Source organism: Mesocricetus auratus, unplaced genomic scaffold, assembly GCF_017639785.1.
Source record: "Mesocricetus auratus isolate SY011 unplaced genomic scaffold, BCM_Maur_2.0 Super-Scaffold_15014, whole genome shotgun sequence".
Taxonomy (NCBI): Eukaryota; Metazoa; Chordata; class Mammalia; order Rodentia; family Cricetidae; genus Mesocricetus; species Mesocricetus auratus.
In genome coordinates this window covers 40300523-40327597 of record NW_024429186.1, presented here as the reverse complement: position 1 = coordinate 40327597, position 27075 = coordinate 40300523, and the positions used below count along the sequence as shown (strand labels likewise).

At 44.0% G+C, this 27075-nt stretch overlaps 1 protein-coding gene across 5 annotated transcripts; it reads right to left on the bottom strand.

The window, feature by feature from the left end:
• Positions 1-7470: 7470 nt before the first annotated feature.
• Zbtb25 (zinc finger and BTB domain containing 25) lies at positions 7471-26783 on the bottom strand. 5 transcript variants are annotated; one of them, XM_040742902.1, is made up of 3 exons: positions 26653-26783; positions 12544-12723; positions 7471-8840 (listed from the first exon to the last, which is right to left on the bottom strand). In XM_040742902.1, exons 2-3 carry the CDS (start codon positions 12714-12716, stop codon positions 7697-7699), a joined length of 1317 nt encoding a protein of 438 aa, XP_040598836.1. In that variant the 5' UTR covers positions 12717-12723; positions 26653-26783; the 3' UTR covers positions 7471-7696. The 5 variants fall into 5 exon arrangements, with proteins under 5 accessions (XP_040598836.1, XP_040598837.1, XP_040598835.1 ...); XM_040742903.1 differs by lacking the exon at positions 26653-26783 and adding an exon at positions 26551-26643; XM_040742901.1 differs by lacking the exon at positions 26653-26783 and adding an exon at positions 26208-26641.
• Between the last annotated feature and the right edge of the window lie 292 nt (positions 26784-27075).

Below are 27075 nucleotides of genomic sequence, written 5' to 3'. Positions count from 1 at the left end.
GAGATGCAGAGTGACATTAGAATTAGCACACTGGGTAAAAGAGATGGCCTTCATTTAACAGCTGAGGGCCTGGACAGAAAGGTGACCATCCTCTGCTCGAGAGACCCATCTTTTCCTAACTTTGGGCAAAAATCCAAACATCAGATCATTCTGGGTCTGCTAGTTTTTGGACTGGAATTTATTCTAATAGCTCTTCTGCTTATATCTTTTTTGGACTTACTAGAATTACATCATTTAGTTCCCTCATGCTCAGCCTACAGAATGCAGCTCTTTATAAATGTCTTCATAAAGGCATGCATCAAGGTCACCTTTACTTTTTTTTTTTTTTTCTTCAAGACAGAGTTTCTCTGTGGCTTTGGAGGCTGTCCTGGAACTCATTCTGTAGACCAGGCTGGCCTCGAACTCACAGAGATCCGCCTGCCTCTGCCTCCCGAGTGCTGGGATTAAAGGCGCGCGCCACCAACGCCCGGCTTACTTTTTTTTGAGATAGGCTCTTACTATGTAACCCTAACTGCCCTGGCACTCACTAAGTAGACCTGGCTGATCTTGAACTCATGGTGTTGTTCTTGACATTTTCTCCCAAGGGCTTGGATTATCAATGTACACCACCGCAGCATCCATTAAGTCAATGTAACATCTACCTGCCTATCTCCTCCTCTTATCCTTTCCCTGGGGATCAGAGTACACCCTAAGAATCACTGTGGTCGGCTATGTTGCTGGGGGTAGAGAATGGAGTACAAAGCAGAAAGCAAGAAGCCTCTGAGAGATGACTAGGATGACCTTTCTTTCCAGTTGGAACTTTCTGGATTTGGACAGCACTTTTCTCTTGCCACAGGCTATGGCTGGTAAGAATTGGGTCCATTCATGCCTTAAAATGTAAGAGGGGTGCCTGGCATTGGTGGCGCACGCCTTTAATCCCAGCACTTGGGAGGCAGTGGCAGGCGGATCTCTGTGAGTTCAAGGCCAGCCTGGTCTACAGAGCAAGTTCCAGGACAACAGCCTCCAAAACAATACACAGAAACCCTGTCTCGAAAAACCAAAAAAAAAAAAAAAAAAAAAGTAAGAGGGGCTGGAGAGATGGTTAGGAGCATCCCCCCAGAAGACCCAATCCAGTGTCCAGTGCACATAGTGGCTCATGGCCACCTGTAACTCCATTCCCAGGTCACTTTCTGGCTTCCACTGTTATCAGGAACCCATATGGTGCAAATACATTTGTGCAGGAAAAACTCAGACATTAAAAAAATTTTAAGTTACTTAACAAGACTACTCACCTCAACATTGGTAACAACATTGGCAGAAAATGTTGTAAAATAAGATCAGATCCACAAGCTAGTATTTTGCTATTACTAAATCAAGTTATATATGTCTTCATAAAACAGACAAAAGCCAGTTTCCACCCCAGCTGGGAGAAAACTCTGTAGTGTTCCGGAAGCTGTTTGTAGCACATCACAGACGTACAACCCTACAGTGTACTGTCCTACATTTGCTATGTAAGCCTGATAACTGAGGATTCAATTCTTTCATTAGGCCTTCTTTATTGTGTAAGTTCTTAGGACTGTTTGGGGCTTATTTTTAATTGTGTATGTGCAAGGGTATGAGCACACACGAATGCAGGTACCTTGGAGACCAGAGATGCTGGATCCTCCCGTAGTTGTAAGCTGCCTGATATGGATGCTGAGTACAAATGTGTGTCCTCTAGAAGAGCAGCCAGCTTTCTTTCTTTTGGTTTTACGAGACAGGGCTTCTCTGTATTGTTTTGTAGGATGTCGGACAAGTCCAGCCTCAAACTCACAGAGATCCGCCTGCCTCTGCCTCCCGAGTGCTGGGATTAAAGGCGTGCGCCACCACCACCTGGAGCAGCCAGTGTTCTTAACCACTGAGTCATCATCTCTCCAGACTCTTTTGTTTTTTAAGAAATAAGCTCAGCCTGGCCTTGAACTCATAACCTTACTGCCTTAGTCTCCTGAATGCTGAAAGAGGTTTGCAGCACCAGGCCAGGTCTGAGTTTCTTTTAAAGTAGTTTAAGTTTCTATTCTGATCTACTCTGGTGAGGTGACTGTCATTTGTACTCAGCAGAGGAGCTGATGGTGACTGTGCGGCAGTGACATCTATGAAATCACACACACACACACACACACACACACACACTGAAGCACAAGGGGTTCTCCCAATCTAGGATGAGAGTCAGTTGGGAGACTTGCAATTAAGACACCCAGATTCAGGACCGTGTGACATACCAGATTAAAAAGAAAGACGAATTACACAAATGTGGTTCAGCATAGAAGCATTTACAGGGTTCACTCCTAGAAATTTAACAACTTCTTATAATTAAATGCCACAGACATATTTAGTTTAAGCACAGGAAAACACACAAGTTACATTGTAAAACTTGTCCACATGACCTACTTTTAACAGTTACCATAAAAATGCCTATCAAGTATTGGTCAGGAACCGAGTTTCAATATGAAGAACCTGCCTGCACAAGCAGGCTTCGGGAACTGTCCGAGCTTCCACTGTTCTCTCCTCCTGACTCCCAGTGTTTCCTTCAGTGATGTGTAAACACTTCTGCAGCGTTACCTCAGAAGGACATTGGTGAGTTCCTATGATTGTCCACATTCCATTTATTTTCCTCACCTACTACTATGTAGACCATCTTCATCCAAGAAATGGTGAGACTTTTTCCATTTTCCTTGTTTCTTTTCTCATATGAAAATGATTATTTGGGGGAGTTTCATTAATGCTGAAATTGGTGTATTTTATTCCCAATAATAGTAAGTCCCCCTTTCCTTGTCAAAGGGTGGAAATAATACAGTAGAGAGAGAATTCAAGTAACACTGCTACTTCCAGAGTATTTTGTAAAAACTAGTTTTCTCAGCTAGTTGTCTATTAAGTAGGCATGACTGCTTCAAACAAGCTCTAGAATCTGCAGGATGGAACACTGAAGAGGTTTAGCTATGCAAGTTTCCTCCTAGGTTGGTTTTTGTCAGTACACTAACACAATTTTACTTACAGCACTCCTGTGAGATGGGTGCTATTGACACCCACCTCACCTGGGAGGTCAGTCGGAGAAGTAACCATCTCAAGGTTACATATTAAACAGCGACATTGGCTTTAAGGCAGACTGCATTTCCTGGGCTCTCCTAAGAACAAATGCTGAGACAGCCTCTACTTTTCTCCAGAAAATACCCCTATGCAGGATCCGGAAAGAAGGGAAGATTTAAAGCTGACCCAAGCGAAGATCTGTTTAGTATCTGCCTGATACAGGGACTGTTGGTAAGAACTGGTTTTTTTTTCTCCACCACGCCTTCAAAATGTTACCCAGCAGAGACTACCCGCCTCAACACAAGAGGGCGACATTTGGCAACAAAATACATCCGCCAACTCCTGGTTCAACTTGGCAACCATTACACAAACCACACTGCTTAAGACAGACACAAAGCTCCATTTTGCAGATGAGGCAAAGAGTATTTTTTCCTGGAAAAAAATTAAAATATGAAAAGACTTTTTTTTGCTTCCAATGAAGAATCATGTCCTTAAAAACTAAGACCAAACAATCCAGGCTGCGGGCACGATAGTGCATGTCTGCCATTCCAGCACTTAGGAGGGTGACGAGGAGGGCCATACAATGAGACCTCACCTCAAAACAACAACAACAACAAAAACCAAAAAACAAAACAAACAAACAGAAAACAGGCTGGAGACACGACTCAGTGCTTAAGGGCACTTGTTGCTCTATAGGAGGACCTGGGTTCAGTTTCTGCACCCACGAGTTCCAGAGATCTGGTGCCCTTTCCTGGCCTCCACGGGCACTGCATGCATGCCGTGCACAGAAGCACATGTAAGCAAAACACCCAAACACAAAACACATCACATACAGATAAATACATCTTTCTTAGAAAACCAAAACAAAGCAACAGCAGGTCCCATACCACGTACTGCAAGCCTCTGTAAACACTAGCTTTGGGCAACTTTTTCCATTAAATGAAACTAATATTTCTCCACTTCCTAAAACAATGTTATTACGGACTGAGAAAAATCAATTTTTTTCTTCTCTTGAGTCAGGGTCTTGCCATGTAGCTCTAGGCTAGTCTATAGTTTATAGCTCTGCCTCAGTCTACCGACAGCTGGAGTTACAGATGGGCACGGCCCAGCATTTTGTCTTTGTGGTTTAGTATTAAAAGGAGCTTTATAAATAAGAGGAATCAAGTGTTAACTAATGTTTTCTTACAGCTCACAGAGATAGAGTTCCACTTATTCTGTATGTGCATGGGTGTGTGCCCCCGTGTGGGCATGTGTTGAGACCAGAGACTGATAACACACATCTTCCCCAATCACTTCTCTACCTCAGTTTTTAAGACAAAAGTCTCACTGAACCTGGAGCTTCATGCTGTGGGGCTGGCCAGAGAGCACCTGCTGTCTTCCTGTGTCTGCTCCCCCACCAGCACCGGGACTTGCCATACCTAGCTCTCACCTCAGGTTAAAATCCGTGAGCAGCAATCACTTTACTCACTGAGCCATCTCCCAGACTCTAGGTATGGTCCCGCTTTATTCACTAGTACATGTTCATTAATGCTTACACATATAGTTCCACTTTAAACAGAGTCTAACATGGCCGTTAGCTGTACACAACTCTTCTGGCACCTCTCCAGCTTGTCTGGGAGCTGCTGTACCTACTCACCTACCCTGAAAGCAAATCTCTATTCCCACCCTTTGGCTATACACGGGCTCCTTGTGTGTAGGACTAATGATTTGGTAAGCAGGGAAGACTAGAGAAAAGTTGAAAAGTTGTAAATGAGAGTTGTTAGGTTACCTGAGAAGCCTAGGGAGAGGTGGGCATGGGGGGCGGGGCACACCGATAATGCCAGTGCTTGGATGTGGAGCAGGCAGATCGGGACTTTAAAGCCATCTTCAGCTATATAGTACATTTGGGGCCAGCCTGGGATAAACATGACTCTGTATCTCAAAAATACAAAAAAATTAAAAGTAGGGAATCGGTATTCAGGTTTCTATAAAGGTTAAATTATTGAAGGTAGTATAGTATTGCTCTGATGAATTAATAGTTTAAGATTACATATAATTGCGACCCCCATAGCAGCATACTTGTTTAACTAGCCCCATACAATCCATCCTACCACTAGCTAGATTTTGCTCTGAACATATGGGTCCTGACCCCAGAGGCTAATTCTCTAAATCAGAAATTCAACTGCCTTAAGACAACAGCTAGTGGGGTTCTTCACCTGGCCTTCAAAAGTTACCACTCTGAAAGCCTGGCTGGTGGTACAGCCTGTAATCCCAGCACTAAGGAGGCAGGGGAGGAAGATGATCTCAAAAAAAAAAAAACAAAACAGTACAACTGCTACTTTGGCTTGGTGTGTTGTATGCATGTGTGATTTTTGTTTGTTTGAGACAGGGTCTCACTATGTAGCTCTAACTGGTCTAGAGCTCACACTATAAACCAGGCTGGCCTTGAACTCACAAGAGATCAGCCTCATGAGTTCTGAGACTAGAGGCAGGCAACATCGTCTCTGAAACTACTACCTTGTTATTCACCTGAACTCAGTTTACCCAGAAAAACTTTTGTTTCAGAATTAGCTGGCTTACTCTAGGCTCCCCACAGACCTTAAAGAAATGTCTTCAGAAGTGTTCTTTTGGGGCTGAGGGTAGCTCAGACTTTGCATGTGGCTATAATCTAAGCATTACAACATTTATTAGATATATACAAATATCTGTGAGTTGGCACGTGGCCACGGTTCTGGCTACTCAGGAAGCTGAAGCAGAAAACTGCTTGTGCCCAAGAGTTTAAGACCAACCCGGGTAACATAGTAGGACTCTTGTTTCTAAACTAGGGGGTGAGGGTGGGGTATCAGGACCTTCTTAGATGCTCTTCAAATACCTGTGAAGCTTATGCTTTAATAGGATAGGGGAAGGAGAGGGGCCTGTTCTGCAGTCATTCTTGCCTTCTTATCCTTGAGTACAGAGCTTCACTTTTTTTTTTTTTTTTTTTTTTTTTGGTTTTTTATGAGACAGGGTTTCTCTGTATTGTTTTGGAGGCTATCGGTCCAGCCCGGCCTCGAACTCACAGAGATCCGCCTGCCTCTGCCTCCCTAGTGCTGGGATTAAAGGCGTGCGCCACCACCGCCCAGCCCAGAGCTTCACATTTAAACACTGCAAAAACAATGAAACTGATGGGCTATTTTTTAGGTACAGAAAATCCATCATTTAGTCCGTCAACTTCAATTTTCCTGGCGTTTTAGGTTTCTAAGCATCACCACTATAAAAGGGAAGTTAAGTGTATTCACAAAAGGAGAGCGGCCAGCGTGGGTTTTAGATAGGTCTGGAACACTGAATGTATCTACTTCACTGGTTTTACTAACAGAAAAAGTGGAAGCCATGCTGCTGCAAAATTACCTTAAAGAGTGACTTTTAGAAAACTACCATAAGCCCAGACAGCCTAGAAAATTCTGACACATTAAGGTAGATGATTTGTATCTTATTATTCGTCTCTTTAACAGTGGGTAAACAGATAAAAATCTGTCCCTCGGTGTCTAAGGATACCAGATGTGATCGCCTGGCCCAGGGTTACTTCGCAGTCCTGCCTCTGTGCTTAGTTAAGTGTATGGACTGGTTTCCCTGTTCAAGACTTCATCATCACTGGCTTCTCCAGTCCTTTCTTCTAGCTGGAATATTTTTTATTAAAAATGAGGTATACTTGATGTTAAGTAAATAAGAGGCCATGTAAGAGACTGGGGTGCAGCTGGGTAGTGGTGTAGGCCTTTAATCTCAGTACTCGGAGGCAGGCCAATCTCTGTGAGTTCGTGGCCAGCCAGAGCTACAAAACTACACAGAGAGCCGGGCGGTGGTGGCGCATGCCTTTAATCCCAGCACTCGGGAGGCAGAGGCAGGTGGATCTCTGAGCTCGAGGCTAGGCTGGACCGACAGCCTCCAAAACAAAACAGAGAAACCCTGTCTCGTAAAATCAAAAAAAAAAAAAAAAAAAACTACACAGAGAAACCCAGTCTCGAAAAACAAAACAGAGAGAGAGAGAGAGAGAGAGAGAGACTGCCAGGAAGTAGACAGTTAAAACTACTCATGATTTTGTATAGCCATGTCTTAAAACAAACTTTTTATACATTATAATATATAGTTATACATTAAAATAACTACTGATTTCCTATATGGAAGAAAATATTTAAAAATCATTTTCATGAGGACATAATTCACATGAACCTAAGACAAGAGTGACAGTTTAGTGTTTGTGTGTGAGCACGTGTATGTATGTGCTGGAGACTGACCCTAGGGCCTCACACATGCTAGGCAAGCCCCCTTACAGGTTAGCTTCATTCCTAGTCTTGAAAATACACTTTAAAGCAGATCTCATCTGCTTCATAGTCAAGTTCATCTTACTGATTCTGCCACCTGGAAAAACAAAGATTTTATAAACAACCAGTTACTCCAAAGTTTCTACATTAATTTCCGTTTTTCAAATTATGATTTAATTTATAAAAAAAGCTCATAGGATAATTGGAAAGTTACATTTAATAGCCATGTCTTATAATAAGAACTTGTATGAACAAGCTCAAAACCAGGGACAGATTATTTTAAGTCAACAGACCACGAGGAGGTAAATACTTTATGAATTAAAAATGGTGCATGAATCTTTTTCAAGATTGGTATAAAAATTCTAAAGGAGAAGCTACTACTCGACAAGGATGGTATCCACACTTCCTTGTGTGAGTTCTGACTCTAAGGCACAAGGCAAGTCTAAATGTTCTTGTGACAAGCGAGAACTTTTCACGGGGACATCGGACCAGCTGTCACAATACTGCTGAAACCTCTGGGCCAATGAGTTTCCAAACCTTTGGCATCTGTTGTATCTGTAAGATTTACCTTTGTGTGTATACATGTGTTCCAGTAACTGGCTCTTTCGAAGAAATTTATGGCCACAGATAGTACAACTGATTTTTCTTTTTCTTGAAAAAGAAAAATTGCAGTTTAATTCTACTGGCTCTGTGTCTTTGGAGATCAAAGACACTTGACTGATCTGTAAAGGCTCTGCGGGGCCACGGCTCGAGTGCTCAGGCGGCGGCGGCTGCTGCTCGTTCTCCTTGACGAGGAAGGAGCTAAGCCTCCGGCATTCAAGAGCCTCACTGCTGTCGCCCAGAGGATGTACTTCACCAAGGTCGTTACTTTCCAAAATGGACGCAGGAACACCAAACGGGAGAGATCCAGACACATGGGTGTGCAGGTGCTGCCTCAGGCTACTGCGGGATTCGAAACGCTCCCCACAGTAATGGCATAAGTGGACCCTGATATTGTTTTCTGTAAAAGAGGGACCGGTCACTTCTGAAGAGGACGAGGCGTGGCCTTGGGAGATCACAGTCTCTGGATCACATCTCTCCTGTTTGATGGACACTGGGGGCTTCTGGTGCTCCTCCACAGCCTGGGCCGCAGGATGGGCCCTCTGCTGCTCGGCACTTCCATCATCTAGCCCAATTGCAAGAGAGAGCTGCAGCTGGGGGTGGTCACCTTGGACAGCAGCTCGGTTTCCACTGCTACTGGGAGGAGTTTCTTTGAACTCCAGCCCTTGTTTGACAGCTGCTTTCTGGGTTGTTGAAATCTGTATACCATAGAGATTTGAGGTCTGTACAGTCTCTGGTGAGAATACTTGATTCATTTCAGTTGCAATGTGGGAAAGGTAGTCAGCATGGAGAAATCGGATCCCTTCCTCCAAACGACTATGATCCACAATCTGTTTTGGCCCTTTTCCTGTGTACATAATATGCAACAAGTAGCTGAATATATCGGGCTGGATGTCAGTTGGCTGTATTTTTATGCATTCACTGTTAAAACAAAAACAAACCCACACAAAATGAAACACAACCTGGTTGGCCTTTTGGTTTTTACCAATCTTAGGTTAAAACAAATTCTTCCTAAGAGGTTTAAATCTGGCAATCTGCCTTGATGAAATACAATAGCAAAAAATCTGTAACTGCTTTTCAGATATTCAGATAATTCAACACTGAGTGACTCCTAAGCAGTATCATCTAGTCTAGGTGATTAAAACAGGTGCTCTGCTTTTGTATGGAACACATAACAAAAGGAACTAAACACAGAAACTCAAAAGGATACCTACATGCTGGTGTTTGGTGCAGCATTGTTTACAGTAGCTAAAAGCTGAAAACAACTAGATACCCATCAAAAGATGAATAGTGCTGAGTGTTGTGGTGCAACCTTTAATCCCAGCACTTGGGAGGCAGAGGCAGGCGACTCTCCTTCAATCTGAGGCTGGCCCGATATAAGTAGAGAATTCCAGAACAGCCAAGGCTACTAGACAGACCCTGTTTCAAAAAAAGAGAAGGAAAAATGGATAAACAAAATGGGGCTGTAAATACAAGGGTATGTTACTCTGCCATAAAAAACAATGAGGTTCTAGTGTGTGAAAATATGCTAACTAACAGCCAGACAAAGCTAGAACTTGTATGTTACCACGTCCATGAAATAGTTAAAACAAAGCTGAGCATGGGGGCACATGCCTTCGACCCCAGCACTCACCTACAGCAAGGGATACACAAAGAAGCCCTGCCTCAACAACAACAACAACAACAAGACACTTGTTGTTCTTCCAGAAGACCTAGTTTTAGTCCCAGCACCCACATGTGGCTCATAATTGTCTATAACTCCAGTTTCAGGGAACCAGTGCCCTCTTCTGACTTAGTGGGCATCAGGCATGCAAGTGGAAAACATATATGCAGGTCAAACATCCATGTACAAGGCTCAGGGACAGAGATATATGGGGTGGGGGAAAACCTAGTTAGATAAGGGGTAGTTACAGGTGGCTGAAGGAGAATGGAAAATTACTGCCTAATAGGTACGATGTTTCTGTTTAGGGTAATGAAAGGGTTTTGCAAACAGTGATAGTTGCAGGTATAACATTGGGAATATAATTATTGCCATGAAGTTGGGTGATTTACAATTGTTAATTATAACGAGACCCTATCTCAGAATGCAAAACCAGGGGGCTGGAGAGACGGCTCAGTGGTAAGCACACTGGCTGCTCTGGCAGAGGAGCTGGCTTCCATTTCCAGCACCCATACAGAGTTCACAACATGCAGGCCAAATAATCATACACATAAACAAACAAAATTAAAATAAAAATGACATACAGCCATTTCCGCTCCTTATATTATTTTTCTGCAATACCTGAAGGACTTTGGTTTTTCAGATTTGTAAAGTATGTTCCAACCTTCTCAAAGCAGGCCTGCTAGAACTCTTTACTTTGAATACATCCTGACATTAGATATCACATTAATAACAGCAAAGCTCTGTTCCTAAGCATTTTCCCCCAAGACAGGGTTTCTCTCTGTAGCCCTGGCTATCCTGAAACTCATTCTATAGACCAGGCTGGCCTCAAACTGGGAGATCTGCCTGCCTCTGCCTCCCCAGTGCTGGGATTAAAGGTGTGAACCACCATTCCTGGCTGTTCTAAGCATTTTAACTATACTAATCCATCTAATCCTTCAATACACAAAAGGCAAGTATATTATTTCGGCATTTAACAGACAAGAAAGCTGATTGTTAGGGTGTGAAGACGAACTGTCCCCTAAAGTCTCACGCGCCACAGAACTGGTAGCCGGTTGATGGGCCCTGAGGAAGTGACAGAGTCATGAGGGCTCCACGAGTTCAGTCACAGTGTGATGGCATTACTGGCAGGAGGCAGAAGCTAGGAGACAGGGCCAGGGTGGAAGAAGAGGCACTAAGAACACACCTTCCAGGGCTAGTTCCTGCTTTCTGCCTGCCTACCAGGAAGTGGGCAGCTTTTCTGTCATGCCCTCTGCCTTCCTACAGTCTCAAAAGCAACACAGCCAACCACAGTGGACTAAAGCCTGAGACTGCAGCCAAAACAAATCCTTGTTTTCTTTCTTTCTTTTTTTTTTCTTCCATTTTTCGAGACAGGGTTTCTCTGTGGAGGCTGTCCTGGAACTAGATCCTGTAGACCAGGCTGGTCTCGAACTCACAGAGATCTGCCTGCCGCCGCCTCCCGAGTGCTGGGATTAAAGGTATGTACCACACCACCATGCCGCAAATCCTTGCTTTCTTAAGCATTTTGCCACAGCAGTGAAATGTGACTAACACAAGCGAGATCAATGATTTGCTTTACATTTAATTCTCTATCAAACTTTAGATCTCTTGAAAACAGAGAAGTTACTACGGTCTAGCTCAATCTCTTAACATTCACACCTAGGAAATATTTAAATGACTGAACAATTAAATAAAAATATATAATTGAGGTTTGAAACCTCAATTTCATGTAAGGGCCTTTAAAAACAAACAAAACAACAACACACCAGATATACATGGAACCAAGTCTGGTAGCTGGGACCTATAGCCCCAACTACTCAGAAGGCTGAAGCAAGAGGGTCACAAGTTCAAGGTCCCCCCTTCTGGGATGCAGGGTGAGTTCAAGGCCAGCCTGGGTAACCTAGTGAGGCCCTATCTCAAAATTTATAAATAAACAAATAAATAAATAAGGCAATGTTCTAGAATGTACTAAAGCTAGACTAAAATTAATCTTTTCCCAGAGCTAAGAATTTGAATTGCCATGTTACCCAAATTTTTAAAAAATGCAAAAGGATTAAAAACAACAAAACAAAAATATGTGAAAACAAATGATCTTTGACTGGTGATGTGGAATGTTGTGGTAGAATGGGACACTGAAATGCTGCTACACTAGAAATCAATAACCTGGCACTTACAAAAGATGCTTAGCTTCAGACAGAGCTACATCAGAGCCCAACTGATCAGCCGTTTACTCCTATGTAGGCCATCAGCAGTTCAGTTGCCTTTCCCACAATAGGACTGATGCTTGGGTACTGGTTAAGCCTTTTTTGTTGGTGATGTTTTTTCAAGACAGGATCTCCCTAGGTAACCTTGACTGGACTGGAACTTACTACGTAGACAAGTTGGTGTCAAACTCAGAGATCCATTTGCCTCTCTCTACCAAGCAGTAAGATTAAAAGCATGCACTACTACACCTGCCGGGCTAACTTTTTTTTTTTTTTTTTTTTTTTGGTTTTTTCGAGACAGGGTTTCTCTGTGGCTTTGGAGGCTGTCCTGGAACTCGCTTGGTAGTCCAGGCTGGTCTCGAACTTACAGAGATCCACCTGCCTCTGCCTCCCGAGTGCTGGGATTAAAGGCGTGCGCCACCAATGCCTGGTGGGCTAACTCTTAATCAATTTTAGTTATACAAAAGTTATTATAATTAAAATTTTGTATTAGGGTAACCCCTAATTATATAAGACATAATGTATCACAATATTAGAAATTATTCTTGCCGGGCGTTGGTGGCACACGCTTTTAATCCCAGCACTCAGGAGGCAGAGGCAGGCGGATCTCTGTGAGTTCGAGGCCAGCCTGGTCTACAGAGCGAGTGCCAGGACAGCCTCCAAAACTACACAGAGAAACCCTGTCTCGAAAAACCAAAAAAAAAAAAAAAGAAAAGAAAAGAAAAAGAAATTATTCTCATTTACAAGAGCACATTCTTACCTTGTTTGGTGAATAAATATCATCTTGAAATAGTTGGAAAAAGCAGCAAGTACCGCTCTGTGGGCTTTGAAGTAAACATCTCCAATTGCAACTGTGCAATCACACAGAAAACCAAATTCTCGTTGCATGTTCAGCTGCTGCAGAAGGACAAGGCTATGGCTAGCAGTATCCATTGTGGCTCTGAGAAAAACCAACATAAACATGTATGTCTTACATGTACAGATGTGTTTATACATAAATTATTTATACACAAATACATGTAAATATATATATATATATATAAGAAGTGTATTTGACCAGCGTTGGTGGCACACGCCTTTAATCCCAGCACTCAGGAGGCAGAGGCAGGCGGATCTCTGTGAGTTCAAGACCAGCCTGGTCTACAGAGTGAGTTCCAGGACAGCCTCCAAAGCAATACAAAGAAATCAACAACAACAAAAAAAAAGTGTATTTGATTAAACCTTGGGCCTTGCACATGCTGGGCAAGCCCCACCCTACTTCCTTCATGGTTTTGGGGATGAGGTCAGGACGGCATCTACACCAGGTAACACTCTACTGCTGAGTTCTTCCCCCATCTCGTGATCATCTTTTTCTTTTGGTTTTTTGAGACAGGGTTTCCCTGTGTAACAACTCCAGCTGTCCTGGAACTCACTCTGCAGAGCAGGCTATCCTGGAACTCACAGAGACCTGATTGCCTGCCTATACATCCCAAGTGCGGCTGGGATTAAAGGCGTGTGCCACCGCTGCCCAGCAGGATCATGTTTCTAATGTTTCTTCACTGGAGAGATGAAAATGAGATACTGATGTGTGGCTCAGAATTAGAGGAGCTAACAAGTGAAAACTGAGTTGTAATAGAAACTGCTATCCAAATGTGAGTTGTAAGTGGGAATAACGGCATCCTCCCTGGTTGTGAGCCTAAGCTATCTCTCTAGCCTGATGTGCATCCTCCCTGGACTAGAACTCTTTTCTTTGGAGATCCTCTGGCACTTAGGAGACACTGCCATAAATGTCCATTGGACTTACCCATACCCCAGTTTACATGGGGCCTGGGAGCTCACGAGAAAGAACCTCAATCTGACCTCATCTCTGATAGACTTGGACACACATCTGGATGCAGATTCTCCATGGCAAGAAAATGGAGATATAGCAAATGAGCCTCAAGGGAAAACACCTGCATGAGGATATGCAAGCCAGTTCTGGCCATGACAGACTCTGTGACTGTGACTGTGAGCAGCAAGGACACAGCAGAGTCAGTTCCAGGCAGGTGGGAGGCTGTATTTCACCCCACGTCTGCCCTAGCTATGCCCACAGTCCTGGTGCTATAGGGAGAAGGCAGCTGCAGTTCAATGGGTGTCACTGCGGGCTGGGAGAACATCTTTTGAAAGAGGCGATCCTGAAAATGAGATGCGGCTCCTTCGCTAGCCAGACAGACCAAGGCCTAAGGAGGGCAGTGGTGGAGGGCAGGGTTCTCCATCAGAAGCATGAGTAGCAGACAGGTGAGGAATCAATAATACAATAAGAATGGAAAATAGCTAATACTTAGCAGTGCTTCCTGTGTATTAGTCGCTTTAACCCATTCAATTCGAAATGGAACATCACAAGCAAAGGAGTACTAAATTCCCTTTACAGATGAAGGCCTGGAAGGACAAGCATCCAAGACCACACTGTCAGTAAGAGGCACAAGCAGGGGACTGAAACCCAAGCTCTGAAACCCACATCTGCCGCCCTCATATTCATTCCTTAAAAGGGAACATGACTCACAAACTAGAAGAGCACTGAGAAGAACTACATATAAAAACCTCCATGGGAAGCTCCAGGAATATTTGCAAAGAGGAATTAGGGAGAAACTTGGATTCTCTGTTGGTTAATCAGATGGCATACAACAAAAGCAATATATACAATAGCAAATAAAGTCCAAAATGTAGAATAATGACAATAATATTATTGCTGACAAAAGAACCACTTTTTATTAAAAACTATACAGGATAATGATACAATATAATCTCTAAGATGTATTTATAAGAAAAGACATAGGTATAAAACTACATAAAGAAAACTATGTAAAAGGAACTGAATCATTATTTTACTTTTAAACATGGGAGAAAGTTTTAGATAAATGTAATTCCTGTTCATGTATACATCACTGGAAAGGTTCAGACAAATCAGTAGGCTTTTCACTCCTGAACAATTCTGGGAAAAGAACTACGGAATAGGGGTGAAAGGCTGGCAGGGGACTATACTACCTTAACTTAAAACTATCAGCATTTTGGGTAAGCAAGTAGAGAACAACAAGAAAAAAACAAACAGGAAATAATTACAGACATGGCAGAAACCCCTTGGCACGTCCCTCATTCTCCCCTACCTACCTTGCCTCCAAAGGTAAACACCATCCTGAATTTAGTGCTTTTGACTCTCTACATCATCACATTCTTCCTATGCAGGATATGTCCCTGACCAAAGGGCAGTATTGATTACAAGTATTACTTTTCACAAATAATTACACATCAGGAATCCCACAACTTGAGTCTTTTAACTCTATACTCACAGGTTACTTTAAAACGAGGTTATTTATTTCGAATTATGTGTCTATGTGTCTGCATGTGGATTGGACATGAGTGCAGGTGCTCTTGGAGGCGTTGGATCCCCCAGGAACTGGGTTACAGGTGGTTGGGGTGCTAGAACTTGAACTCGGGTCCTCTGAAAGAGCAGTACAAGCAATCTCTCTCCGTATCTCTTACTTGTTTTATGTGTATGGGTGCTTTGTCTGCACGTGTATCTGGGCATCACATGCATGTAGTGCCAAGAAAGGCCAGAAGAAAGTGTTGCATTCTCTGGATCTGGAGTTAGATAGTTTTAAGCTATCCTGTGGATACTGGGGGGATTTCAGATCCCAGCACTGACAGAACAAACCAGGTGTCCTGCAAAATGCCTTAACAACAGCTTCCGCCCTCCACACCTAAAGATGCCATGTGCCTACTCATGCACACACATATGCAAATACTAAATAAACTACAGGAGAAATTTTAACATGCATTTAGTGTGTGTGTATTTGAGTGTAAGCATGCCATGGCACACTCGTGGGGTGAAGATGATAGTTTGCAGAAGTGTCATGGTTCTTTAATTCCACCATGTAGGTTCAGGGGTTCAAACTCGGGTCGTTTTACTGCTGAGTCATCTCACTTAAAGTCACCTTCATCATGGTTATTATTATTATAACTCTGTACGTGTGTAGGGAGTGCGTATGAAGGTCAGCGCACAACATCACAGAACTGCTTCTCTCTACTATGTGGGTTCCAGGGCTCAAGCTCAAGCCAGCAGACTTCAACAGCCTTACATGCTGAGCCATCTAGTATTTCTTCGTGTCATTAAAAAACAGAAAAGCAAACAAACAACTCCTTTAATCCCAGCACTTGGGAGGCACAGGCAGGTGGATTTCAGTGAATTTGAGGCCAGCCTGGTCTACCAAGTGAGTTCCAGGACGGCCAAGACTGTTACACAGAGAAAACCTGTCTCAAAACAAAAAACAGAAACAAAACTTTCAGCATCACTGAAATAATTAAACAGAAGCTACAGGAACATAGGCCTATCCTCTAAAATAAAAAACTGCAAACTGTGGGTATTATCCTGAGAGGTTATTTGACCAAAAGTTACTACTTACAATCATCACATTTGTTTCTAAAACATCACAAATTTATAAAAAATTTTAAAGCCCTATATTTGAAGTTTCAGCATACAAAAACACTTTAGAATCAATAAAATGGCTCAAAATATAATACTTTAACTCCATTGTTTTAAAAAATGCTTCACAAAAACTCCCACCAAATTCTTGGATCATGCCTGGCAATGGTGGCGCACGCCTGTAATCCCAACACTTGGGAGGCAGAGGCAGGCGGATCTCTGTGAGTTCGAGGCCAGCCTGGTCTACAAAGTGAGTTCCAGGACAGCCTCCAAAGCTACAGAGAAACCCTGTCTCGAAAAACAAAAAAAACAAAAAAAACAAAAAAAAAATTCTTGGATCATAGGCATTTTCAATGTTTTTTTCTTATATATATGGTGCATAACCAGCTATTGAGTCATACAGAAATGAGATATAGCACAAAAAAGCTACAATGCAAAGATCTTGTGGTTAATGGGCTGACAGTTAAAATTTTCATTTCCTCAGCAGATACTCATTATACACACACACACACACACACACACACACACACACACACACACACACGCTCAAAAGCATGTTTAATTCCAGGCTACAGACAGAAAAAAAAAAAAGATATAAAATCAAGAATGCTAAAGTCAAGCATACAGCTAAGCAAGGAGATGACAAAACACAAGACACTAATCATATTACAAGAGTGTTAAAGTGTCACCAGGACAGCTGCAGATCAGCACAGAGAACACAATCAAAATTAAGATGTTCAAACTGGTCTTACTTCAACAGGCAGACAGATAAAACTGAATAACATTACTGGGAGGGATGAGACATTTTGATAACAGAAGGATTCAATTCAATATAAAGGGGGGAATAACAGGCTCAGCTCACCGAGGATCCTCAGTATAAGCATACCCAGTTGTACTGGAAGGTACCCAGCTGTGTTTGAAATGAGCTATGCAGGATGCTCTGTAGGAGCAGCACTGCCACTTACTCTGTGGCAGGAAGAACATACACAGTTCCGACAGCTTGGCCTCTGAAATTCAATGACTTGAAGAGTTTCAGCTCTGCCACTAGGTCTGTGATCTCGACAGGACACTCAACTCCCTGGGCCTCAGTTTCACTTACAGACTGGATAATAGCAGTATCTTCCTGAGAGTTGTCATATGAAGACAGGGTGGCACCCACCAGTAAGCACTCAGGAGACTGAGACAGAGAGTATGGAATTTAATGCCAGCCTGAGCTATATAGTGAGACTTTGTTAATGAGGGTGTGTAGCGGGAACAAGAAGCTGGATACATTTAATAGTGGAGGCCGGGCATTGGTGGCACACGCCTTTAATCCCAGCACTGGGGAGGCAGAGGCAGGCGGATCTCTGTGAGTTCGAGGCCAGCCTGGTCTACAAAGTGAGTTCCAGGACAGCCTCCAAAGCTACAGAGAAACCCTGTCTCGAAAAACCAAAAAAAAAAAAAAAATTAATAGTGGAACCCATAGTAAGCGTTTAGTAAGTAACAGACCATTAGTTTTCAACCTGTGGACCCCTTTGAGGGTCAAATGCCCCTTTCACAGGGGTCGCTGCCTAAGACCAATGGAAAACACTGATATTTACAAGTCATAATGGTAGCAAAATTACAGTTATGAAGTAGCAATGAAAATAATTTTATGGCTGGGGGTCACCACAGCATGAGGAACTATATTAAAGGGTCACAGCATTAAGGCTGAGAAACACCAGACTAGAGAGTACCACCACTGGGTTTGTCAGCCAAGGAGCCAACTAGGAACCATGTAACGGCTGTGGGATAGAGAGCGAACACAAGAGATCTACTCGAGCCAGAGTGACACGACTTGGCAGCAGACCGGATGCAGTCAACCACAGGCTTTGAGTTAAAAGTGAGTTTCAGAACACCAGGCTGGGTTACTAGACGATGTCATTCATTTCCTCAGAAACCATTTTCAGAATAACCGCCATGTTCTCGGTGTTCACAGAAAGGTACAACGGCAGAGTCAGGCACAGGAACTGACTTAGTAGAGGCTTCCTACACCGTGAATTCAGTGTCTACTCCAGGAAAAGGAAGTAGAAATGTCTGGTGATGAGTGGAGGAGCAGGGCCAAAGAGGGAGGAGGCCTCTGAACGGACAAGATTGAAGTTTCTAAATGTGTATGGAGCTATACAGTGAAACCAAATTGAGGAGAAAAAAAAAAAGCCTTAAAAACTGGTAGCACAGGCCTGCTGTAATCAGAGCTACTGGATGCCAGGGTATGTAAGTCACAAATTCAAGGCTTGCCTGGGATAGAACATAAACTTAAGGCCAATTTGAGAAACTTAACCCTTCCTTGTGCGAAAATTTAAAAAAATATTTTTAAAAAAGGGTTCTAGATGGTGGGAGAGAACTTGTCTAGCATGTATTAGCTCCTAGGTTCATGAAAAGTATGAATCCTTGGAAAACAGAAAAGATACAATAAACAAAACAGAGACCCATTGGTGGCATAAGCCTTTAATCCCAGCACTTAGGAGGCAGAAGCAGGAGGATCTCTGTAAACTCAAGGCCAGCTTGGTCTACAGAGTGAGTTCCAGGATAGCCGAGGCAATACAGTCTCAAAAAACCAACACCAGGGCCGGGGGTTGGTGGCACACGCCTTTAATCCCAACACTCGGGAGGTAGAGGCAGACGGATCTCTGTGAGTTTGAGACCAAGCCTGGTCTACCTAGTGAGTTCCAGGACAGGCTCCAAAACAATACAGAGAAACCCTGTCTCGAAAAACCAAAAAAAAAAAAAAAAAAAAAAAACCAAAAAACAAAAAAAACACAACACCAAACCAAAACAGAACAAGGAAACACCAGAAATGAGGGAAGGCAAAGGAGGTGAGGAAAAGGCAAGAACCTTGGGAAAGGAGATAGCATTAGTGACCAGGAGAGCGTGACCTTCCACAAGGGTGGGCAGGTGGCCCAGGTCCACTTCCTGACTAAAGAGCAGAGGCAACCAAAGTGAGGACGGGCACTGAGGAAGCTGCAGATTTAAGGAGAGCTCTGGGTGGAAGGAAGGAGACAGGCCCCAGACTGTTAGCTGGACGACCTCTTTCCAAGAGTACAGAGATGACCGAGGGTGGAGGGCTGAGCATCTAACTCAAGTGAAACTACAAACAAACAAAAAAAGATTTTTGGAGGAAAAAAGATGTAAAATAGGTTGTAGAAAAATAATTTACCCTTCATTATTTATTTTGAAAAGCGAAGAGTGGTTCATTTATAAAATTTATTAACAAATTAGTATTTTAAATATTTTATTCTTTGCAAATTTCATACATGCATACAAAGTATTTTTATCATATTCACCCCAATCCTCCCCATCCAAACATTATCCCTTCACCCCCAAAGTAATATTTATTAAACAGGCCTAGGGCTTAGTACCGACAGCTATGAGACTATAAAAGCCTTCTTTACTTTCTAGAACGTAGTAACTTAGTTCCAGACTAGTTCAAACTAAGATGAAACAAGTGTAATCTGGATTATAACTCAGCATGATATTCACTATCTTCGTTTAGAAAAATCTCTTTAGTTGGATTTCACTCTCAGCTCAGCAGTGGCAGAATGACCTAGACTACTCAGCTCTTCATTCTCTCAGGCTGTAAGAGTCTTTAACAGACTTTAAAATCAATTATCACTCAAAGACAGGAAAGTTGGCAGAGGGATGTCAAGCTTTCTTGAGCTATTTATTCATGGCTATAAATACATAGGTTAAAAAAATCTCTAGCGCTACAAGATAGAAGGCATTCTACACTGATTGAAACTTGGCAGTTGTAAAATGGTAATCATTTTTAGATGATTGTGGATGTGTAACATTTGATTATCTAAGAAATGAATGAACTCATCTGGTTTTATTTGTGAGACAAGAGCTCACTATAGCCTAGACTGACCTGGAATTTACTATGGAGCCCAGGCTGACCTTGAACTCTGTATTCTCTTGCTTGCCTCAATCATAGCACTTCCCAGCAGGAATGAAACAATGTACAGGATGGGACAGTGCATCCATCACTGACTACACAGAACAGGCTATGCTTAAGTCCCACCACAGAACAGCTCCAAGAATTGCTGGGTTGAGCTCTATGACTCTTTTTTTTTTTTTTTGGTTTTTCAAGACAGGGTTTCTCTGTATTGTTTTGGAACCTGTCCTGGAACTCACTCGGTAGACCAGGCTGGTCTCGAACTCACAGTGATCCGCCTGTCTCTGCCTCCCAAGTACTGGGATTAAAGGCGTGCACCACCAACGCCCGGCTGATCTCTATGACTCTTAATTCATTTTATTCAAGACTGCTCAGTAGATGGAGACTTTCGTGCATAGACCTGAGGACCTGTGTCAATCCCCATGTCCCACAAGGTGGTAGAATTAACTCCAGAGAGCTGTCCTCAGAACACTCCCCGGTTTTTAAAATAAATAATTAAGACTATCATGACTGGAGAGGTGGCTCAGCTGGGCTTGATTTCCAACATTTATATGGCAGCTAACAACTGTTCATAACTCCAGTCCAATGGGATCCAATGCCTTCTTCTGGCCTCCACTGGCACTATGCACACATGGCAGACTTTCATGCAGGCTAAACACCCATACACATAAATTAAAAAACCTTTATTAAGTGTATAATCTCTGTGTGAGTACAAACCCACACATGCTACAGCATGTATGTAGATTTCAGAATAAAATCATTTTTATAAAATTATCTCTCCTTTCATGGGAGTTTTAAGAACCAAACTCAGGCCATCTGGCTTGTCTGGCAAATGCTTTCACATCACACACACACACACACACACACACACTCTCTCTCTCTCTCTCTCTCTCTCTCTCTCTCTCTCTCTCTCTCTCTCTCTCCTTTGAAGAAACTTCTAATAGACACCTTAGTTAATAACCTCTGCTTTAGAAGAACAAGCAGTTAAGGAAACCCAAAAGAGCATTTACACTCTAATATGCACTTGCTACTTTACCAAAACCCGATTTACTTTCTAGATTTCAATAACTCTACATTAGCACAAACAACGTAAATGGGACAATTTTTTGTTGTTTTAACTTTTATTTATTTATTTAATGTCCATTGGTATTATGCTCATGGGTATCAGGTTCCCTGGAACTCAAATTACAGACAGTTGTGAGCTGCCATGTGGCTGCTGGGTATTGAACCCAGGTCCTCTGGAAGAATAGTCAGTGCTCTTGGTTAAGAGTCATCTCTCCAGTCCCAAATGGAACAATCTTATACTGATTTATAAAGAAGTGATTTCAAGGGGCTGAAGGGATAGTTCAACAGTTAGGAGCATTGCTGCTCCTGCTGAGGACTTGGTTTGATTCCCAGCATTCTCATTAAGTAACTTATAACTACCCGCAACTCCTGGAAATCTTCTGGTCTCCAAGGCGACCTGCACACATGTAGTGTATACCCATACACATACACACACAGAAACATGCATATACACATAAGTAAAATAAGAAAATTAAACTATTTCATAAGTTTTCAAATAATTATATTGATTACAGTAAATAAATACCAACAATTATTCTAAATGTGACTTTACACTAAAAACTTAGGTGGTTTAAGAAGTTAGACATGCTGTGCTCTAGCTTATGGAAGTCTGAGATCTGAGTTTAGGAAAACTTATCTCAAAAAGAAAACAAGCAGGGAACTTGAGAAAAATAGCGCAGTCAGTAAAGTGTCTGCCACTTTACTGGAGGTCCTGGGTTCAGATACCCAGGACCCTTATTTAAAGTGTGTTTGGGGGCGGGGAATTCAGCAGTCACTGTATCTGGGGTTGATAGTAGAATGAACATATGCTTTTTACAAGTACTTTGACCTTGAAGGGTCCTTGTGGAAAACTGATTGTTTTCCATGATTGGAGAATGGTTTTGCTGAAGGAGCACTGCAGCCATCCAATGACCTTGGTCACAAGACACCTCAGGCACACCTGAGGGTCTTGTACTATTGTGTATTGCAAATGATACATAAAGTCACGCTCTCCATCAGTAAGACATGTAAATACTTTGTGTAACAATCAATAAATACGTCTGTGTATGGCTGTTCTGGCTCAGTCCATCAGAGGCTGGGCCTTCCCGCTACCACACAGGCCTTAAAATTTCATCCTGGAGTGCCTTCTCTCTTCAACTGACGGGTGTTACACAGCGTATCCCAGCGTGCATGCGTGCGTGCAAGCGTGCATTGCTGGGGCTGGAGAGACGGCTTAGTGGTGAGGAGCACTTGTTCCTCTCGTAGGACGAGAGTCCAGTTCCCATCACCCACACTGTGTCTCACAACCATCATTACTCCAGTTCCAGAGGATTTAACACTGTCTTCTGGCCTCAATAGTCACGTGTATGTGTAGGCAAAACACCTAAAGATTTAAAAAGCTCTTTTAAAAATATAAAAATGTATCTGGTGAGGCTTGGGGAGATGGCCTAGCAGTTAAGAGTACTGTTCTTCCAAAGGATCCGAGTTTGATTCCCAGCACCCAGCTCACAATGGCCTGTAATGCCAGCGCCAGGGGACCTCACGCCTTCTGCTCAAGGGCACTGTACTCACATGTACAACCCCCTCACATACACACAATTCAAATAATAAAATATTTCCTTTAAATGTGTGTAGCGGTGTGCAGCCGAACTCCTAGTGCTCTAGTGGTAGACAGGACAGGCAAATCCCTGGAGCTCACTGCCTAGTCAGCTTAGATGAGTCAGAGAGCTTCAAATTCAGTGACATACTGTCTCAAAAAATAAGAAATTGAGGAAGACACCCAACATCAACCTTTGACCTCTTATGCACACACCCAGACACATACACCCAAGTAAAAGAAAAAGAGATGTTCCAAACTAATGATTAGTAGGATAGTTAGAGATGAGGAAAGGCCACACTATTTCCAAACTTTCTGTTGAAAAGCATCTAGGAAAAGGAAGCATTTATTCTCATACTTTTAAAGTTATTTCCATAGTGTCTAAGAACGATACAGAAGTGCTGATCTGAAAATACAGACCCAGATAAAAACCTGCCATAAACCCGACATAGCTACTTAGAAAGATCTGCAGAGAACGTTAGAGAAGGAGACACAGGACGACACAGAAGGAGTCACACTCTAGAAACCTTCAAGAGGGCAGTCTGGGGCTCCCGCTTGTGGGCGGACAGCGGCCTTTTGATCTCTTAACACCATGGTGTGTGTGAGTGCTTGATAAAGCAACAAGCCAACAGACCTCGGAAATAAAAATCTTAGTATAGGAAGAAAAGGGCATAATTCTTCTTGATTCATTAGGAAGATCCCATTCTAACAGAACAGAAGAAGGGACTCAAAGAACAGGGAAAGTAGAGATGACAAAACAGAGCAGACCCAGAGCACAGTGGGCAACTACAGCCTCCGTGCGCACCTACGCCAGCATTTCCTGCCCCAGAGTTACAACTCCATGAACATACCACCCACATTGCCACATAGGCTAATAAGATCCTCTGCCTAAAAAGCCTGGTGTTTCAGAACAAAACATTGGTTTTGATCTGTAACTAGGAAAACAATGAACTAGAAAATTTTCAAAAACTTAATACAAAAATATTTTTCCTAAATAAGGGGTTTTTGATTTGTTTTGTTTTTTCAAGACAGGGGGTTTCTCTGCCTGGCTGTCTCAGAACTCACTCTGTAGACCAGTCTGGCCTTGAGCTCACAGAGATCCGCCTGCCTCTGCCTCCCGAGTGCTGGGATTAAAGACGTGTGCCACCACAGGTTTTGGATATAATAAAGCTCAGCAGTAGAAGCCTTGACTAGCATTCATAAGATGACAGGTCTGACCATAAAATAAAATCAACTAGTAATCAAACCTCACATTAGCTTTAAATGCTCCCCCCCTACACTTTTCTGGGGTGGGAGATGGGGGTGAGATAGGGTGTATTATGTAGTTCTGACTGACCTGGCACTCACTATATAGACCAGGCTGACCTCCAACTCCCAGAGATCTACCTGCCTCTATCTCCCAAGTACTGGGATTAAAGGATGCACGTCACTTTTTTATATACACCAGTCCTGGCAAAACATAATACTTTATGTGTGCAAGGAGCCTGTGGAAACCAGAAGGCATCAGATCCCCTGGAACTGGAGCTAATAAAACATGGGTGCCGGGAACCAAACCTGAATGTCTACAAGCACAGTAAGAGCTCTTATCTGACAAACCATCTGGCCAGCCTGGAGGAAAGACAATTGATTGGGGAACCTAACTACCAGATGGTTTAGAGATCAAAGGATCCGAGTCCATAGCTGGTACGGTAACTACCAACTGGGGCAGCATTTTCATTTCAGCCTTCTCTCAAAGGACCCAGGTTCACATGCTCTGTGGAATAAATAAGCAGAGAAGGGGCGCAGGAAGTGGTGTAGAGCTACTTTACAATTCATCAAGATAAGAACACCTGAACTGTTTTTCTAAGGGAATCTACAATCATACAGCCCTCCAACTCTTGTCCAGCTGTCACTACAAAAACGGACAAACTGGTCAAACACCACCTACAGCTAGCAAGGAATTAGTCACTGTGGGCCAGTGCTGCTGGGGGAGGGCACTATGCATGGTTTCCCAGCAGCACAGCTATGGCCAGGGTATTTTACTGCCAAGCCACTTGGGCCCCTCCTCCCCAGCTAGACAGCCTGGCTCCTTTGCATTCCCCTCAGGAGATAGGGTGGAAGTACATAGCTCCACTTTGTAAGGCGTAGAGGGCAGCTGAAAGTCCTGCTTGGCCTCTCTGGGCAACCACAGGCGCCAATAAATCAGCCACAGGCGATTCTCTCATCCCCTTCCCAGCTAGAAGTGGGAGCAAGATAGAACGCAAAAGAGCACTGACTAGACCTGGAAGAGAAGTGATCTAGGTTTACATTCCTCTGCAAATGACTGTCACCACAGTCAGGTATATCCCTCTGGTTCACTTCAGCAGGTTTAAAACGTATTTGTAACACGGAGCCAAAACTACCATTTTAGGGAATTCACCTACAAAAACAGCCAGCAAAAGTTAGCACATAAAACTAAACAGCGACAAGAACCTGAGTGGAAATTCTTATAACTAAAAAAGATATTATAGTACTTGGCACAAATGTCGAGAGGGGGGCTCTTCTTGATGACCTCCCCATGTTTCACCGCTACCTGATTCCATCACAGTCGCCTAAGCTATTTCATGTCTGTCCCACTGTCTGGCAGCGGATCACACTCTTAACTAAATCATACCTAGGTTGCTAAAAGGAAACAGTGGCCAGACACGGTGGCATACACTTGTAGCCAGTTCCTGCACCCAGGAACCTAGGTAAAATCGATCAATAGCCCTATGCCAGCCAGGACTATACACCAGTCTCGAAAACCAAAAGAGTGTCACTGCCTATCCCTGTGAGTACAAGGATGAATGGGTTTTGGCTTCACCCAGAAACAGTGCCATAGCTACTATACTCTAGAGCCATCATAATGGCCAGGCCTAACTTCTTAACCAACCTGAGAAGTCCTGCAATCCAAGTGTAAGAGCAGGCACTGCCCCCAGGGCACAAAGGCAAGTTCAATAGCAAAATTGTCTGCAGCCCTAAAGCCTGACTATGAAAGGTGCAGAATCTTGATGAGCACTATGCCAGGTCCGGTGTCTTCTGTGAAACGAGACGGATGGACTCGATTTTACTTAAGGTCCTTTTCAGTTCTGAAAACCCAGACTCCAAGACGTACTTTAATCCTGCCAATCAACAGCTCTGCAGCTTTTAAAGAACTTGCTCCAGTCTCTAAAGAACGCCAAGTTTAATCCCTTACAGGGATACGGGAGCTAATTTATAAAACACAACACTAGCTGCTATCAGGTTCCAGGTACAGCGCTGTGCGTTTCCTAAGCAACTGATAACGGCTTGATTTCTCCAAATGAGTACTAGGGAGATGGAGATAAGATGGGGGCAGACTTCAAAAAGAAAAACCAGTTAGCTATGATAAAACCCGTGTGTGTGTGGGAATGAATTATTAGGGTTGGGCGCTACCTGCCTTAGAAACTAGGTACTCACAAACTGGATGGGGGAGGGGACAGTGATGGCTGCGCAGCCTGATCAGGACACCCGCCCACTAGCTAGAGCGGTAGGCCTGGCACGGTCGCCTGGAGCTAGCAGCCACGGACGAATTGAGACTTCTGCGCCCGGTCGGGGCCCGGCCCGCAGCGGGATGGGCTCCAAGGCTGTACGGCGCCCGCGCGCGCGCCATCCCGCCGCCTGCGTTAGGCCCCGGAGGCCCACAGCGTAGGGCGGCTGGAGGCACCGCGCGCCCGCACTCGCTCGCCGTTGCTAATTTCCTCCATGGCCCTGACTGACATCTCCAACGGACCAGAAACACCCCTCTCCCCCGGCTACTTGCATCTGTCCCGCGACCGGTGCAGCGGCAGCCGCCACCCGAGCGGCTCGCGGCGGGAGGGACTGAGCCCGGAGCAGCCCACGGGGGCAGGGCCGCGTTGCTTACCCAGACTCCGCCGCGGCGGCGGACGGGCGGGCTTCTCCTTGCGGGAGGGGCGGGCTCCCGCGCTGCGCACAGCACGCGGCAGCGCCCGCTCACGCACCCGGCGGGCTGCTCTCGCGCGGCTTCCCGCGCCGGGCCCACGTGACCCAGCGGCTGGGGGAGCCAGCAGCACCCGGGCTGGGGTGCATGCATGCGTGCGTGCGTTGCGTGCGTACGTGCGCGCCTGCCGGAGTGGCCGGGCGGGGGGTCAGCCGGCGCTTCGGGCGCCTCTGCCACGGTCCCCAGTCGTGACTAGAGGCGGAAGTGTGGGGACAAGCCTGAGCGTCACCGGCTCCCCCACACGCCTCCGCGTGACCTGGGGACTTTCCCCCGGCGTGTGCAAAAGCACGGGTGCCCCCTCGGCCCTGGGTGGGGACGGGAAAGGAT

Excerpts from the sequence above, each read along its gene's own strand:
- Zbtb25 (XM_040742902.1), bottom strand. The coding sequence starts at position 12,716 with ATGGATACTGCTAGCCATAGCCTTGTCCTTCTGCAGCAGCTGAACATG. Across the intron at positions 8,841-12,543 it reads ATATTTATTCACCAAACAAG|TGAATGCATAAAAATACAGC; the intron begins GTAAGAATGTGC and ends TTGTTTTAACAG.